We start from the raw sequence: 17,719 nt of genomic DNA, 5'->3' as shown, positions 1-17,719 counted from the left end.
AGGAAGCTTTAGCTCGGGTGTTCCTATCTTAATACATGTAAACGGAGAATTCGTTTTTCTCGGCAACCACTGCGCAAAATTTGGTGAGGTTTGTTGCATTTGGAAGAAAAAGTCTAGTGACTGTTGGTTTCGAATTTTTTTATCTAGATCGTCAATGTTTTATTAAAAATTGGCAAAAATCGAAAATTTTCAGAAAACGAAACTATCAAGTTTACAACTCTGCAACTGAGCAACGAAAAGTGATGTCACAATTATGTGAATTGCATCTCATAGCACACTTAAAGCGGACAAAATTGATATGACACACATGAACTTCAAAAATTTAGTATTGTGTAAATACAGCTTTTACTGAACCCATGTGCACAACGTAAGAAATTCACGTAATATAAGAACTGACATGTAGAATTTGTCCGCTTTGAATGCTGATATGGATGCCGTTTACAGAAACGAGATATCCGTTTTTGATGTAGAGCTAATAATTTGCAAAGTTCGAATTTTTGAAAATTCTTTGCACAAAATTCAGGCCCTAAATCGAAATTCCGCTCCCAACAGTCACTGGAACTTAACTTTCGCTCTCGAATGCAACAAATTTAATTAAAATCGGTGCAGGGGTTGCCGCAGAAAAGCGTTTTTGCGTTTTACATGCATCTGAATAGGCCGCGTCGGAGCTGGGCCCGAGCTAAAGCTTCCTCTTAACTTCCAACTAATTCAGAGTTTTTTTTCTTGCCGGTTGGATGACGCATGGGGTTCTTTGACGGGAACTTCGCTAGCCGTATGCAGTGAGCGCGTGCGGTGAGTGGCAACAGCGTTGCTCTTGAGTGCTGTTCACAATACGCGTCGAAGGTTGAGCAACTGTCGCGTTTCCCTGCGAGGCGCGTAATGGGATGGACGATTGTTCCGTCAAGGAGCGGCACGTCGAAGAACCGATTTGCGTCAAACGAGTCAAGACGTCTTAAACAAGTAACAGTTAACAGGCCGTGAAGACGTCGCTGAGAAGAAGAGAAGGCAACCACAGCGCTCTAGTTTCTTCTCTTTTTTTTTTTTGCCCCCTATGTGTCTTGTCCTCAGGCTCTTCCAAATTTCTGTTGGCCGCAAGTTGCCGGAAGATGATCGGGAGCTCCGCGATCCGGAGTTCGTCGTAGCTGGGAATGCAGAGCCGCGGTATGCGAACGTAGATACCTATAAACGAGAACAAAAAAAAATGTAGAATACCTCATCGCAAGTAATAATCTGAAAGCAAGATGTCACGCCGGGACCCGTCCAATGGCCAAAACATGGTATTATCGTCACACTAAGCTGACAGGTCGAAATCGTGGTGGCATTACAAATACCCGCAATCACAGAAACGAAAAAAAAAAAAGAAGCGTCACAGTTAGCCCTCACTAGTTCGCATTTCAGTTGTCAGCACATCAGTATACTTACTAGTTTCTATTATCTTTTATTCCTCTTACCCCCTCTTTCGAGCGCAGGGTAGCCAGCCGGTCTGAGAACTGGCTAACCTCCCTGTATTCCCGTCTATTTCTCCTCCTCCTCTCCGAAAATTAGCGGCCAAGGCTATAGGAGAACGTGGTACACTTTCTGCGGGAAACCGGTGGCCTTCCACAAAGCGTGCGCAAGGACGCATTAGCGGATTTGTCTAGTTATTCAGTAATTCATAAACATACAGCGGCCTATTGAAAGATCAAGCAGGAGCGTGCTTACATGTCCCAGCATGCTTACAGGCATATTTGCAAGCCTTGGCATATTTCTCGTTACCGAGTGTTTAGCCTCTGTACTGAGAAAAGCGGCCATCCTTCTTCGAATGTGAAAGAGTGACCCCTTGGGGAAGGCGTCGCGTGCTAAAGGTCTCGAAGACCACCCTTACAGGTGTACCGGAAGGGCTGGCTTGACCGGCCACGATCAGCCGAGGGCCTCCAGATTAGCAGCAGGTGGGGATTTCCGGCAGGCCCGCGGACGCCGAAACCAACGCCGATGACACGCCGACGAGCTGCTTAAACGGGGAAGCTTATCGCGACGGGCCACTAAACACTGAGGTGTTTGGTATGCCACCTAAATTGTTCTTCGCCAAAAGGCGCAAGAAACTCTACTCCCACAAATCGTCCTTTTTTTTTTCAAATTGGGCCCCTCCTAGTTGACCTCCAAAGTGGAGTCAAATAAAACGTAGTTGCCAAGAAAAAAAAGAACAAGGTACTACGATATACACGCATCGTGGTTCTTGTCTATACATAGTATGCACGTACGTCATTCAAGGATACTTCGCGACTTCCGGTTTACGGCGGCTCCATGTTGGGGAATCTATAGGCCTATGCGCGCGCCTGTTGATAAGGTTCCCCAAGATGGCGGAAGGTAGCGGAAGCAGACGACAGCAGCGCATGTGACGTCACGTGCATACCATGCATCAGAGTGTGATGTGTACGCAAGGTAAATTTAACTCTATAACTCTCGTTAATTTCGTTTCAGAGCAAAGTCGCGAGGCTGCTTGGCGGCCTGCGTTGCTGACTCTTCTGTGATTCGTGCCGAACGCTCCGCCCGCAAACCGCCGCCGTACAGGTACAGCGGTTGAAGGGCACTTACACGGCCATGCAAGTGCCCTTAAGGAGGCAGCAAACAAAAGAAAGTAAAAAGAAAAAAATGGCCAGGCTTAGCTTGGTTAAGCCAAGAATGCGTTGCATATTGCGCGGCCGCGCGCGACCGCGCCAGTTGGGGCCCAGCTTTTCCTCCGTGACGTCACGCGCCGGCGCAGCGCCCCTACCGGGAGGAGCGGGAGTCAGGTGGTGGCTGCGGCCGCGCGCGACCGCGCGAGTTGGGGCCCAGCTTTTCCTCCGGCTGTCGTGATGTCGCATCACGTGGTTGCGCTCAAGGTCAATGGTGGCTGCCCGGCCGCGCCCAAGGGCTGAACTGAGTGATTGCAATACGCAACGCATAAAAAATTAGGCCCCCATCGCCGGCACACTTCTATCGTGCCAACTTTTAGTGCGCGAGCATTAACCGCGGAGCCTGTCAGCGCCTTAAGTAGAAGCTTTAGCTCTGGTGCCCCTATCTAAACACGTGTAAAAGGAGAATTCGTTTTTCTTGCCAATCACTGCATCGAATTTGGCGAGGTTTGTTGCATTTAAAAGAAAAAACTTAAAATCTAGTGACTATTGGTGTTGAAATTTTTGATTTAGAGATCTAAAACTTTTAGAAAACGAAACTATCAAGTTTACAACCCCGTAACTGAACAATGAAAATTGATGCCACAATTCTGTGAATTGCATATAATAGTACATCTAAAGCGAACAAAATTGATATGTTACACATGAACCTCAAAACATTTTGCAATATAGAAATACAGCTTTTGCAGAACCCCCGTACACAACGTAACAGTTCATGTAATATGTAAAATGACATATCAAATTTGTACGCTTTCAATGATCTAATGGATGCAGTTTACAGAACCGCGATATCTGTTCTTGCTAGCTATTCATTTGTAAACATTGTGCATCTTTTTTTTTCTAACTTTCGAATATTTGGAAGTTCTTGCAAACGATTGCAATCCCTAAATCGAAATTCCGCTTCCAACAGTCACTAGAATTTATCTTTCTCGCTCAAATCTAATACATTTCATTAAAATCGGTCCAGGGGTTATGTCAGAAAAAACGGTCTTGAGTTTTGCATGTATTTGAAAAGGCCGCGTCGGAGTTGGGCCCGAGCTAAAGCTTCCTTTTAATTACAACCACGAGAAGTAGCGACGACGGTGTGTTCCGTATTAATAGCCCGAGTCACCGCTGTCGGAGTGCGGAGTACAGCTGACCGGGCCCGTTGTTACGCTCATGTGGGTCGCCTGCAGTGAGCGGGAAGTAAGGCGCAGCCGTATTTGTTTGATTGTGTTGTTCACATAGCAGGTTGTGGCCAAGTACTGCACCAGGGTGGCCAATCCTGCTCTGGTGACTTAGTAACTCAGGGGACCAATTGCAATGCATGCTCAATGACCTGGAGAGGCAAAGCAGAAGATTGGGTCTAAAAATTAACCTGCAGAAAACTAAAGTAATGTTTAACAGTCTCGGAAGAGAACAGCAATTTACGATAGGGAGCGAGGCACTGGAAGTGGTAAGGGAATACATCTACTTAGGGCAGGTAGTGACGGCGGATCCGGATCATGAGACAGAAATAATCAGAAGAATAAGAATGGGCTGGGGTGCGTTTGGCAGGCATTCCCAGATCATGAACAGCAGGTTGCCGTTATCCCTCAAGAGAAAAGTCTATAATAGCTGTGTCTTACCAGTACTCACCTACGGGGCAGAAACCTGGAGGCTTACGAAAAGGGTTCTACTCAAATTGAGGACGACGCAACGAGCTATGTAAAGAATGATAGGTGTCACGTTAAGGGATGAGAAAAGAGCAGATTGGGTCAGGGAACAAACGCGAGTTCATGACATCTTAGTTGAAATCAAGAAAAAGAAATGGGCATGGGCAGGACATGTAATGAGGAGGGAAGATAACCAATGATCATTAAGGGTTACGGACTGGATTCCAAGGGAAGGGAAGCGTAGCAGGAGGCGGCAGAAAGTTAGGTGGGTGGATGAGATTAGGAAGTTTGCAGGGACGGCATGGCCACAATTAGTACACGACCGGGGTTGTTGGAGAAATACGGGAGAGGCCTTTGCCCTGCAGTGGGCGTAACCAGGCTGATGATGATGATGTATTTGTAGGGAAGGGGCGAGAAGATATCGGAACGCGTTAAAATGCGGGGGAAGCCGGTTCTTCTGGGGCAAAACCAGTAGTTAATGCAGCGCGCTTGGATATACTTGGTCACACGCTTGGCAATCCGCTACTCCTTGCCTATTGTCAATGAGGTTTTGGGCATCGTCGTTCAGTAGTGTATGTTCGTGCGTGGCTGGGCAATTAGCACTGTGTCCTCTCTACGAATCTGCGTGTGTGCGCGTTCGTTAGGGATGGGGATGGTAAGGCGGATCAGTAGCTTTCACCATTTTCCCCATCACAAAAGAAAAGTGCCTGCGATGGTGCAAACTAGTCGGGAGTCCCCCACGACGCAAGCTACAGGTTTGGGCTAGTCGGTCGGTTGGACATAATTAGGATAACAGCGGGAACGCAAAACTTGAACACTAGGGAAGAATGCCAGCGCCGTGTTTGTTCCTTCCCTTATCATGAGCCCCAAGTTTTAAGTTCGCCGCTGGTAGTTTAATTAATGCAACTACGGCGTGCCTAATCATTAGACCGTGATTTTGGCACGCAACACCTCGGAACTTCAGTCACAGACTAACTCACTCTCCGATCCATTCATCGCTTCGATGCCCATTGCTTCGAAGATATCCACTTCTCACTAACAAACACATCCCAGGCGTCTCGGATAACAACACTTATCGAGGAGCACTTTTTTGTTTACAGCAGCTCAACGCACAAGCGTTGATAATTATTATGCAGGTCCCGCGTACATCTTGAAATCCGATGTGGAGCGAAGATCTCGTGGAGCGGTTAATTGAACGGTATAAAGGCGTTCATCTCCTGCAACTAGTTTCGCAGCAACGCAATTACGTGCCTGCCCAGGGAAATCCTGTGCGCGAATTCTCCGGTGAAAAAAAGCAGCAGCGGCCACGGTCGGCGGAATTCCGGGGACTGTTCGCCTAAAAATTTTTCCTTTAGAGGGAATCGTGAGCGGCCGCTTCGCAGTGACGACCCGCCGTGGTTGCTCAGTGGCTATGGTGTTGGGACTGCTGAGCACGAGGTCGCGGGATCGAATACCGGCCACGGCGGCCGCATTTCGATGGGGGCGAAAGCGCCCGTGTACTTAGATTAAGGTGCACGTTAAAAAAGCCCAGGTGGTCGCAATTTCTGGAGTCCTCCACTACGGCGTGCCTCATAATCAGAAAGTTGTTTTGGCACGTCATCATCATCACCATCATCATCATCAGCCTGGTTACGCCCACTGCAGGGCAAAGGCCTCTCCCATACTTCTCCAACAACCCCGGTCATGTACTAATTGTGGCCATGCCCTGCCTGCAAACTTCTTCATCTCATCCGCCCACCTAACTTTCTGCCGTCCCCTGCTACGCTTCCCTTCCCTTGGAATCCAGTCCTTAACCCTTAATGACCATCGGTTATCTTCCCTCCTCATTACATGTCCTGTCCATGCCCATTTCTTTTTCTTGATTTCAACTAAGATGTCATTAACTCGCGTTTGTTCCCTCACCCACGGAAAACCCCGTAATTTAATTTTTCGCAGTGACGCGCACGGAGCGTTGCGTCGAGTGTCACAGATAGCTCGCATTGGCGCCATCGCAGAAGTCATCGCGGGGTTATGCTATCATCACCTACGAGAGGCTGCGTGACGAAGCGCAACGGCACGACATGCGCGTATTTCGCCTATAGCGAGAAATGGATAACGGCGATAACCCGGGCGAAAAAAGGATCGCCGTCAAAAAAAAAAAAAAACGAGGACACTTGTACTCGCGGTAAGTGGTGCCACCAGCTGACGTCAGTCGTGGCCACTACATTCGGGCACCATATTCGCGTTTCGTACATCAGGCAAGGTAAATACATACCTGGTAGCGAAGCTTCCATAGGAACCCATACGTCCAAAACATGGCGGTTCATTGGCGGATGGGATCGATGGATGTTATGAACGTCCCCTTTGGAACGGGGCGGTGGGTTGCGCCACCAAGCTCTTCCTATAATACTGCCTAACGTCCTACCTAGGATAAACAATAAAAAAAAAAGTAAAAACACTATGAACTCCCACAACCAAATTTTCTGATCCCCTATTGCGAACTGTGCTTTTGTACGTCTCGATTTTTTTTTTCGTTTCCCTACTTTTCTCCCACCAAACCTCCAACCGCCTCGTGGGTCTTAGCTATGAGGCGAAGGAACAGTTCCGGCGAAAAAAAAAATGATGTGACGCCATATCCGTTAAAAGCAGAAGTGGCGTCATTCTGTTTTCGAAGGTGCGAAATTTGTTTTGGTGGCCTGCCTTTAGAGGTATAGACTCAAATGCCCCGGCGTTCGACTTGATGGGCGTTTCGAGCTTTCAGCGCGGGAAGCGATGCAGGAAAAGGCCAGCCGTACGGTTGTCGAACTCGCACCCCTGCACAGAACATAACTTCTTTGAAGGCCGACGAAAGCTTTAGGTGTAGAGAGCTGGTCCTATCGTCGGACGCCAAGCCCGTCGGCCAGCGCAGTCGCGCGAAAACAACTACACAATTATCTGGTGGTCGTAACTCACTACATTTGACTGAACAGGTTAAGAAGCGATGAAGCTACCCACGTCACCAAATTCAGGCAAACGTCGACAAGCAAAACAGCACAACGTATGAGGGGGCGTATTTCAACAGGTGAAATTTACAGCGCGCCTTTCTGTACATTTCAAGAGCTACTGATTGTGAGCGACAGCGGCGTCAACGCCCCTGTAACGACGGGCGCTGAAGAAAAGATGTATTTATTAATAATAATAAAATTTAATAAAGTTGCATTTTCTATACTTGTCACAAATATATGGAATTTACCAGGAATTTTATTTTCGTTGAATGAATCTGTGTCTAGTCTGAATTTTAAAAAACACTTTTTTATTTGCCAATGTTTGTTCCCTCCAAACATAGTCGCGCTTCGATCGCTGCTCCCATAACCAACCTTTGTGATGTCGGTGGCAATTTGTAGTGAACCGCTTTACGCCGGAAGCTTCGCGACCTATTTGGATCGTTCTTGCATCAGGTGCAACGCTGTGGAAGCGACGCAAGAAGTCCGGTCACCAAGATGTATCACTCCGCGCGTTTCCGTCCATGCTTCGCTGCGCGCCGGCGGCGTTTGCTCGCGCGAGCACGCACGAGAGGCTGCCGCGACGGGCTGCAATTATAAATAAAATAACGAAAAGCGAATCGATTTAACACAACGCGTTGGCAGCCGTATAAGTATGTGGATTGTTTCTAAGGGTAAATCCTTTTCTTTTTCATTCAGAACTGAGCTTATATAAAGAAAGTTTTCAAAAAAAATCGGGTCACGAAACACCGAACTATTTCTAAGTGTGAACGCAGCCACTGCGAAAAATTGGCAGTGGCTTAGCTCGGCTATGCCAGGATACACGTAGCGAAAGCTGAGGCATAGCATGGTTAGCCTTGGCTAATATTGATTGCAAGTCCAGTTTAGTCTGGTTGTTTAGGTATGTTGCGGCGTTTAGGCAGTCGTTCGGCGCGCTGTTCGTCTGTTTCCTGGGCGATTCGTTTCCTCTTCGTCTCCTTCCGATGACGATTCCAGGCCTCATCCTGCTTCTCAGAATCATCGCCGTCCATACTGCCGCCTCAACTGTGGTTGCCAGCGCACGCGAGCTCTCCTTTTCAGCCCTCCGACATGTTATCAGGCATGCGACGCAGCTGGCGAAGCGAGCGGAGGCGAGCGCAACGACGAGGAACGCGCTGTGACGTCATACCAAACGGCGGCAGCGAGAAGGCGCGGCGCTTCGCAGCGGCGGAACACCTGTGGCTCGGTGCTACTAGTGGCACATGCGCAGTAGGGACTAGGTAGCGAGAGAGAGAGAGAGAGAAATATCCGCTGCGAGGCGCGCGTTGTGACGTCACGTGCCTCCTCGGAGCACCGCCATGGCGAAATCGCAAGTCGCGGCCAGTGGAGCTTTCGCTTTAAACGTGTCGCTGGCCTCCACGGCGTTGCACCTGATGTATGAAACCGATATTAGCGTGGTGAGAAGGGGGGGGGGGGGCTAGTGTTCGTGACGTCACGTGAAAGCTATCGATACCTTTTTTGTTTGTTTCTGTCAACTCCGTGCGAGGTCCTTCGAGCTGCGATGTAGGCGGCTGCTTCGGGCTCGTCCGCAGTGTATCCCACGGCGAAACGGTCAACAAAATCAGCTTTCACAATGATCTCAGACATGAAACACTATCTGGACGATCATTGTGAAAACCAGTTTTGTCTCGGATGCGGTGCGGTGCTCCTTTCGACGAAGCATGGTGGCAGGCCGGCTTCCACGTGGCTTGAGATCTGAACAAAAAGGACATAAAAAAAGAGAAAAGAACGCGATATTAAAAGCCGGTTATTAAATATCTCCACTGAAACATTTCGCACGCGCTCCATTAGTTCCGCGTGTTTTGCGTATAATTTTTTTTTTGTGGGAGTCGGACGAAATTTGTACGGAATCCGCAGAGATTTCGTAAGGACTATAAGCAAAGCGTACGGAAAATATATAGAAATATCGGAATGACACATGGTACGTTTTAGTAGGAACACTACAGCGACACACGGAGCCAGAGTTCACTGGTATAGTTTAGTGTCACAACACTCTCTGTATTTCTAGCGCACGCAAGAAAAAGATGTCGATTATAAGCGGCACAGGTGATACCGTCATGACGACACAAATTGCTCAACATTTTCACGTACTTCAGGTGTGTGTTTTTTTTTTGTGTGTGTGTGCAAGAAAGCTCGACGAAATGTTATATATAGTATCCATTTCCTTCCGAGTGCAACGTAATCAAGAGTCGGTGTTACTAAAAAACGGCTTCGTGCCGATGTTGCCAAATCTGTGAATCCCAATCTACCGATTTAGTTTACCTTAACACGTGTCTTTAACGCACGCACAACCAATCTAAATGCATTGTTAGATTTCAAAGCGGATACGATATTGCAGCTGCTGCAATGACAAACGCACCACCATCGTAAACACAAACTAGTCTGATTTAACACAGAAGTCTTTCAAATGAGCGCTCATCATCGCGGTGCTTTCTTATGTAGTTTAATGTATACTTGAATCGTCAGGAATCGTGACGATATCACTAATTGTAGGTCTTCTGACTGATATTTTCTTTAGAATTTGTTGAGCTCCTCTAGGTAAAGCATTCAAGCAAACAATTCAGTGGTGTAACAAGAAATAAATTAGTTTTTTTTTAAGTGTACAGTAACACTATACTGTGCGTTGTTTATTAAAGGTACGACAAGTTGGGTTAAGATTTCGAAATTAAGTTAAGCCTTTCTATAAAGAAAAAGAGTTAAAATAAAACAATGCATACCAATGTGAGTGCTGCTTGCCCCTGATATACTGGCACGTTTGCACGACAGCTGTGCACTGCACAGTGCACGCTTTACAGGCGCATTAGTTGAGGCGTTCTGATAAATGTGCGATGTAACACACAAAAAAAAAAGCTTATTTGTTACCGGCCGAAAGCTTTTCAAATATTGGCTGCCTAACGTTAGGCGGGACAAGCACGTGAAGTGCTACTTAATGCATTGTGTACTGCAATGCCACTGGGATAACCGTATACGACCGCGTACAGCTTGCAGAAAATAAATGCAATCTCGAGCTACTGGTACAGTACAAGTTCCTAAAAATATTCCGCGTTTCTATCTCTTGCGCTGTGAATTAGAAATTCCCTCTGCTATGGTATCTGTCATGTTTTGTCATACATGTTCCGTTGCCCAACCGGCGCGAATTTCATTCCCATATACGGATCACTTTGAAAGTCGATCGTTGTTCTGTGTTGACACCATCCCGGTTGTCTGCTCACATTTAATACCTCCTCGTTTAACTGGAATACGCACCTTTTGCCTGTTCTCGATATCAAGACTAAATAAATAAAGGCCCATCGAAAACAGCTGTCTTTTATAAAAGTAGGACAGGTGTCAGGGAGAAAGGAGGACATGTTACGACGTCTAGAAGACACTTCCCAAGTCGGAACACACAGAATACTGAATAGCTCGAAAAATTGTTATATAAAGTAGGGGAGTAGTAAAACACAGTGACTGAGCCGAGTACTATCTCGCTAAACGTACTATGTCTGATGCTTCTACAACAAGCTCTCGGTTTCCTTTCTTTTTTTTTGCGTGTTAGTGTGTTCCTCTTCTGTCAAGAATTAATGACGGGTGGCATTTCAAAAATAATACTATAGCCGAGCAACGAATGAACTGCCGATTCCCGTTTTCTAATCGCTACTAAAAAGCAACGCTACCACGCCGAGTATCAAACGGTACATATTTTTCTCCCAGTCAGTTTAATATCCGTGAGAACACGTTGGAATAGCCAATAAAAAGAAAGGAACGAAAATAGAAAAAGAAAATGGCAAGGCAGAGGAACTGCACTCCGTTAACTGCCGAGAACGTTTCAAATATGAAACCGCCGTTATAATTAAACTGGTTAAGATTGCGCTCACGTTGTTCCTTCAACGCAAAGATCATTGCGGAGAACGCAATGGAACCAAGTGAGACGCACCAACCGAGAATGCACCGTGGTTGCGGGTAAGTGGGGATGCCGCCGTACTGTTATTTACAATACTGGCAGTCTCTACTGAGACCATAGCAGGTGGGCACTATATGTATGTACATATACAAAGAACGCTAATCATGTTAAGGATCAAGCAATACACGTATAACATCAGCTTCACACTTTACACATAGACAATTTACACTACATAATGTATACACCAAATACATGTACATGCTAATTTTCAATATAGAATAAAATGGCAATTTAGGCATCCTACACTGCATACACGTCTACTTGCACAGGGTACAAATACATGCTGGTTTGCATGATCTAATAATAGCACTAGCAATTTTAGCCTGCCAGGAAATTTTTTCAATTTTTAATTCAAACTGAGACAGTGACTCAGCGTTAGTGGTGAGAGGCGTTAACATATTCCATGCACGGATGGCAACCGGAAAAAAAAGGAATATTTAAACACATCATTATTGTACTTACAGTCTACTAAGCTATCGTAGAGTAGACTATTGGCAATTGGCATCTACGGTGTCGCTTCTAGAAACGCTAGAGGTGAGATGCTGGTAGAATTCGCAGAAAGGAATCAGCTGAGTATAATGAACACTTTTTTCAAGAAAAGTAACAACAGAAAATGGACCTGGAAAAGCCCTAATGGTGAAATAAGAAATGAAATTGATTTCATACTTTCTGCCGATCCCAGCATAGTGCAGGATGTTCAAGTAATAGGTCGGGTAAAATGTAGTGATCATAGGTTAGTGAGGGCCAGGACCCATCTCGATTTAAACAGAAAGAGTAAAAATTGGTCAATAAAAAAACAGGTCAACTTAGAGGCAGGAAGGGTAAAAGCAGACAAATTTAGGCTGGTACTTGCAAACAAATATGCAGCCTTAGAACAGAGAGATGATGATGATGATGATGATGATGACATAGAGGTAACGAATGAAACCATAACGAGGCTGGCTTCAGAAGCAGCAATTGAAGAGGGAGGCAAGGCACCAAGGCAAGCTCTCTCAAGTAACAAAGGACCTAATAAAAGAACGACAAAGAATGAAAATGTCCAACTCAAGAGATAATGTAGGATTCGCGGAACTGTCAAAACTAATCAACAAGGCGAAAATAAGTGATATTCGAAACTATAACGTGAGAAAGACTGAAGAAGCCGTAAAAAAATGGACGCAGGCTGAAATCAGTGAGAAGGCAACTTGGCATAGCACAAACCAAGATCTATGCACTAAAAGATAAGCAGGGTAATATCACCAGCAATCTCGGAAGATATAGTACAAGCAGCGGAAGAATTCTATACTGAGTTTTACAGTACCGAGACGACTCAGGAGCGGTACGAAACGGGGAAAAGCGGCGGGAGAGGATGGAATAACAGTCGATCTGATCAAAGATGGAGAAGACATAATGATGAGAAAACTGGCGGCTCTCTATACGTAGTGTCTATCGACTGCAATGGTCCCAAAAAACTGGAAGAATGCAAACATTATACTAATCCACAAAAAGGGCGACGTTAAAGAACTAAAAAGTTATAGGACCATTAGCTTACTCCCTGTATTATATAAAGTATTTACCAAAATATTCTCCAATAGAATAAGGACAACACTGGAATTTAGTCAACCAAGGGAGCAGGCTGGCTTCAGGAAAGTTTAGTCTACAATGGATCACATTCATGTCATTAGCCAGGTTATCGAGAAATCCACAGAGTATAATAAACCTCTTTATATGGCTTTCATAGATTACGAAAAAGCATTTGATTCAGTAGAGATACCAGCACTCATAGAGGCATTGCATAATCAATGAGTACAGACCGCTTACGTGAATACACTAGAAAATATCTACAGAGATTCCACCGCCACCTTAATTCTACACAAGTAGGAAGATACCTATAAAGAAAGGGGCCAGACAAGGAGACACAATCTCTCCAATGCTATTCACTGCACGCTTAGAAGTATGCAAGCTATTAAACTGGGAAGGCTCAGGAGTAAACATCGACGGCGAACACCTCAACCTTCGGTTTGCCGATGACATTGTTCTATTCAGCAACAATGCAGACGAGTTGCAACAAATGATTGAGTACCTTAAAAGGGAGAGTGTAAGAGTGGTCTGACGGTTAATATGCAGAAGACAAAGATAATGATAAATAACCTGGCAAGGGAACAAGAGTTCAAGATCTCAAGTCAGCCTCTCGAGTCTCTGGAGGAGCACGTTTACCTAGGTCAACTAATCACAGGGAACCCGGACCGTGAGAAGGAATTTCACAGAAGAATAAAAATGGGTTGGATCGCATACGGCAGACATCGGGAGCTCCTGAATGGGAGCTTACCATTATCATTGAAAAAGGAAAGTATGCAATCAGTGCCTTTTACCGGTGCTGCCACACGGCGCAGAGTCTTGGAGGCTGACAAAGGAGCTTGAGAACAAGTTAGGGACTGCGCAAAGAGCGATGGAACGAAGAATGCTAGGCATAACTTTAAGAGACCGAAAGAGAGCGGTTTGGATGAGAGAGCAAACGGGCATAGACGATATTCTAATAGACATTAGGAGAAAAAAAATGGCGCTGGGCAGGTCATGTAATGCGCAGACTAGATAACAGTTCGACAATTAGTAACAGAATGGGTACAAAGAGAAGGAAAGCGCAGTAGAGGACGGCAGACGACTAGATGGAGTGACGAAATTAGCATATTTGAGGGTGCTATTGGTATCGGTTGGAGCAGGTCAGGGGTAATTGGAGATCACAGGGAGAGGCCTTCGTCCTGCAGTGGACATAAGTAGGCTGATGATGATGATGCTGCTGATGATGAAGATATTTCTATGTTTGTGCCTTATAGGCCGTGTTTGTGAATAGGAAATGTAATTTGAAATGTCAATTTTGAAATAATTATGCAGGAGTTGATGCACAGAATGAGTGAAGGTCGCTGATACAATGGCCGAAAATTACGCTTGCGCCGTTGGATTCTCCCGTACCACCACGCGGAACCTTTAAGCCCACTGTCACTCGTTCAGAAAAAAACGGGCGATCCATTTCAACACTGACGCCTTCACTTTAACACGTCCGCCATCAATTCGAAAAGCGCTTTCTGCGCCCGCGGCGCTTCGGTTCCCCGTCTGTCCGAGAGATGGCGCTGCAACCCTTCGTCGTGTTGGCTTGCGCTTCCGCAATTAGCGTGTGGAGATGCGGAGGAGAAGGGCGAACATCCCCTCTGCCACAGAGCAACTTCCGCGCCGAGAACCAGGCGAAGGGGGCGTTTATTCACGGGGAATGATTTCTAATGGCCACCTTGTAAAAGAGTGCCTCGAAAGTCATTAATGGTGTACTTTTCTTTTAACGAATAAGAACGACAGTACCAAGCCGTGCCAAAAGAACACGCCCAACATTCGGTATACACATTGGTATGCAAGAAGGCAGGAAGAATACGTAGTCGTTTCTCCGTATTTCTTTTTTATTCGCCTTAGCACGATTTCGGTTATCAGGAATGCGCAGCGACTCGTCCAAGCACGGCGGGGGGGAGGGGGGGGGGGTTCGACCCCAACATTGTGCAAATATTAGCTGCGATTTAAGATATTTCACCATCTCGAAGTCTGTGGAAGCTGTAGCTTCGTTTTTCCATCCTCCCTCTCCAAGTTGATTTCAGAGCACCGCTTTGACAGACCTCAATTTCTTAGCAACATTGAATCCTGACGTTGCCGTGATTTCAACCATAGCCGTACGGTTTTCTAGCCTCCCGTTTGATTTCTAGAGCCTTTCGTTCTCGCTCGAAATTGCCCTCTTGTTTATTCATATTGCTCGCCTAACCCCCTTTGTTTCTGTTTTAGCTTGACTCGAAGGTAGTACTCTCATGAAGCCTTTACAATATGCATGGCGTTTTAAGGAATCCCGGTAGAAGCTCTTGCTGGATTCCTGGATATTGTATCCCATTTCTACGAGAACTTTTTTCCCCCGAGCATTCGTTGACTTTCTCGTGGAATACCCAGCAACGCAACCGTTTGGCAACAGTAAACAACAGCGTTCGACGTTGTTTTTTAATTACACTAGGAGAGCGGTGTAAAATCAACAAAATAAAAATGATAGGCATAGTGTGTGTGGCGGAGGGGGGGGGGGGAGCATAAAAAGGCTGAAAGCTTGCACTGTACGAGACAGCGGCGACTTGCTACAAAATGCCCCGTCACGCCTGAGCTACGCTCAATTACGTCGTCGTTGCTCACAGGGCGCGACGGACGCGCTCAGAAGAGAGAGGGGCAAACGGAGAGAAAAGAACAATCACGGAACATCGCAGCGCGGAATACTACAGGTGGCGCCAAACAAAATTACGCCCCCCCCCCCCCTCCCCCCGAAGAACCCGCGCAGCGCGACAAAAAGTGCCGCGAAAGCGCCGTCGGCTAGCAGAAGAACGCGAGTGAGCATCTATCTATCCATTACGCGTAATGCCCCACCCCCTTGCTTCATACCTTTCGCCTGCCTTCTCTCATCCTTCCACGGATGCACGGTACCTGCCGAGGCGCCAGCGCTGCTGCCGTCTGGCGTTAATCGCGAGCATCTATCCATTACCGGTAGTGCCCTCGCTGCTTCAGACCACTGAGACAGCTTCGCTCCCTTTCTCTTTCTGTGCGTTGCCGCTCACGGTGCCGTCAACACACCGACGCTGCTGTCACCTGGTGTTACTCCCCGGCACCAAACACGCGCACAAAGCGACGAATAAAAAAAAGTATTTTTGTAAAAAAAAAGGGGGGGGGGAGGACTGACGCTTTCCGAGAAATCCAGAGGCAACGTCAGCAACAGCAGCAGAAGGATCCGCTGCGGGGTCAGCTGTTTCCACGCGCGATAAAATGTTAGACACAATAAGCAAACGAAAGGATGAAGGTACAAAAAACCTGTTTCCGGAAATCCGCTGTAGCTGTTTGTTTGTACACAGGGAGCGCACACACAGACAGCACCGCGTGCGTTTCTTGTTTCGTTTTGTATACTTTCGTTTTTCGCTCTGACAAGACTACCTGCCGTCTGTTCTCGTGGGGGGAGGGGGTTGAATTGGAGGAGAGGGGGAGAAAACAAAAAAAAAGGCACGAGAACGTTACGGCAATGCTTCTGGCACGTGTTTCGGCGAGACATCGCGCGCGTCCCTGGCCGCGCTCGAGCAGCTGTTTCTCTCGAACGCGGCAGTGAAACAACGAGAATAGAGAAAGAACAAATAGAACACGCGTGCGCTTATACATGTATACCACAGCTATCTACATTATCAAACCTCCTCCTCTATTTATCTAGCTCGCTAAATCTCTTTCCGCTATCAATTTTGCCTCCTCTCCACCCCCCTTCGTCTTCGCCAGCCTTGTATTCCGACAACTTCCGGTTATTGGGCAACGCAGCCTGTAGCGACGTAGCCACATAAAACAGAGCACGGAACTGTGGGCGTCCTAGAGTGTGTTGTGTGTGTGTGTGTGCGTGTCCCACACCCACTTACAGCCTCTTTTCGTGTAAGAGAGAGAGAGAGAGAGCCGGTTATTTTCCGGAGACTGCACACAGTTGCCTCTGTAGGCCTAGTACTTCACCGTAGTGCGAAGGAAAACAAATAGGAACACGGAATATGGATCTTTAAACGCGCAAGAGATGGTCGCAGTTCTTCAACGGCGCTAGAATCGCTTGCCTCCACTTTGGCTCTTCGAGCCGACGCGCTTCTCCCTGCGCTCGCTGTGAATTAACGTCCGGTAATTACTTTAATTGCTGTTAATTGCAGTCTAAAATACCGCCTCTCGTTGCAAGGCCCCAAGAAAACCTGCGACAGCGGTCCCCGGGGCGCATGAAATCGCAGTTTTTATCTTCAGCAGATAGGCACAAAGCAACAGAAGCGAAATTCACATGACTACTCGCTTACAGTAGGTCTTAGGCAGCTCCTTAGAGGCGATACAAAGCGAAACTTGCGACCTTTAAGGAACTTCAAGATTTGGCCTACCTGCGATGTAAGTACGAACTGGCTTAAGTATCTCTATTCGGGTGTTACAGCGTCTGAGTAATTACCGGTTTAGCGAAGTCGCGGACCGCAGTAGCACAGAGTGGCAAAGCTAGGAGCGACCTGTTGTGACGCTTTGTGTAACTACAAAGTTCCTGACAAAAAAAAAGAAAAAAAATCCGCAGCTCGAGCGTTCTCGTCAAACACTCGTAACAATGGGCACACGTTAAGAATTATATGGCTACTAACACCTTACGCCAGCACTTAAGCAGAATATGGCACTCAGTGCAGCATTAGCTTTGTCTACTCCGTCGTTAAGCCCTGCCTCACCAGGTGTCACTCCCACGCAGTTGCTGTAAAGTTGCCGCGAGACTGCTGCCGCAAAACCTCTCCAAACCCGGTAGTCGGTAGATGCCAGTGCGTCTACAGAGAAGCTTAAATTAAATTATGGGGTTTAACGTGCCAAAACCACTTTCTGGTTATGAGGCACGCCGTAGTGGAGGACTGCGGAGATTTCGACCACCTGGGGTTCTCTAACGTGCACCTAAATCTAAGTACGCGGGTGTCT

The 17,719-nt window shown here is 46.8% G+C and overlaps 1 protein-coding gene across 2 annotated transcripts in view; it reads right to left on the bottom strand.

Annotated features, from left to right (window-relative positions):
* Positions 1–8,774: 8,774 nt before the first annotated feature.
* LOC139048476 (serine/arginine repetitive matrix protein 4-like) overlaps positions 8,775–17,719 on the bottom strand; it is a 199,734-nt gene continuing 190,789 nt past the window's right edge. For both annotated transcript variants that reach the window (XR_011507726.1, XM_070522883.1), the window contains one exon: positions 8,775–8,982. Coding sequence is in view for 1 of the 2 variants with exons in the window: in XM_070522883.1 (XP_070378984.1) it covers positions 8,893–8,982 (90 nt within the window). In the remaining variant the exon portion in view is untranslated. The remainder of the gene's footprint in view (positions 8,983–17,719) is intronic.

Source organism: Dermacentor albipictus, chromosome 8 (genome assembly GCF_038994185.2).
Source record: "Dermacentor albipictus isolate Rhodes 1998 colony chromosome 8, USDA_Dalb.pri_finalv2, whole genome shotgun sequence".
Lineage (NCBI taxonomy): Eukaryota > Metazoa > Arthropoda > Arachnida > Ixodida > Ixodidae > Dermacentor > Dermacentor albipictus.
This window is presented reverse-complemented; position numbering and strand designations above follow the sequence as displayed.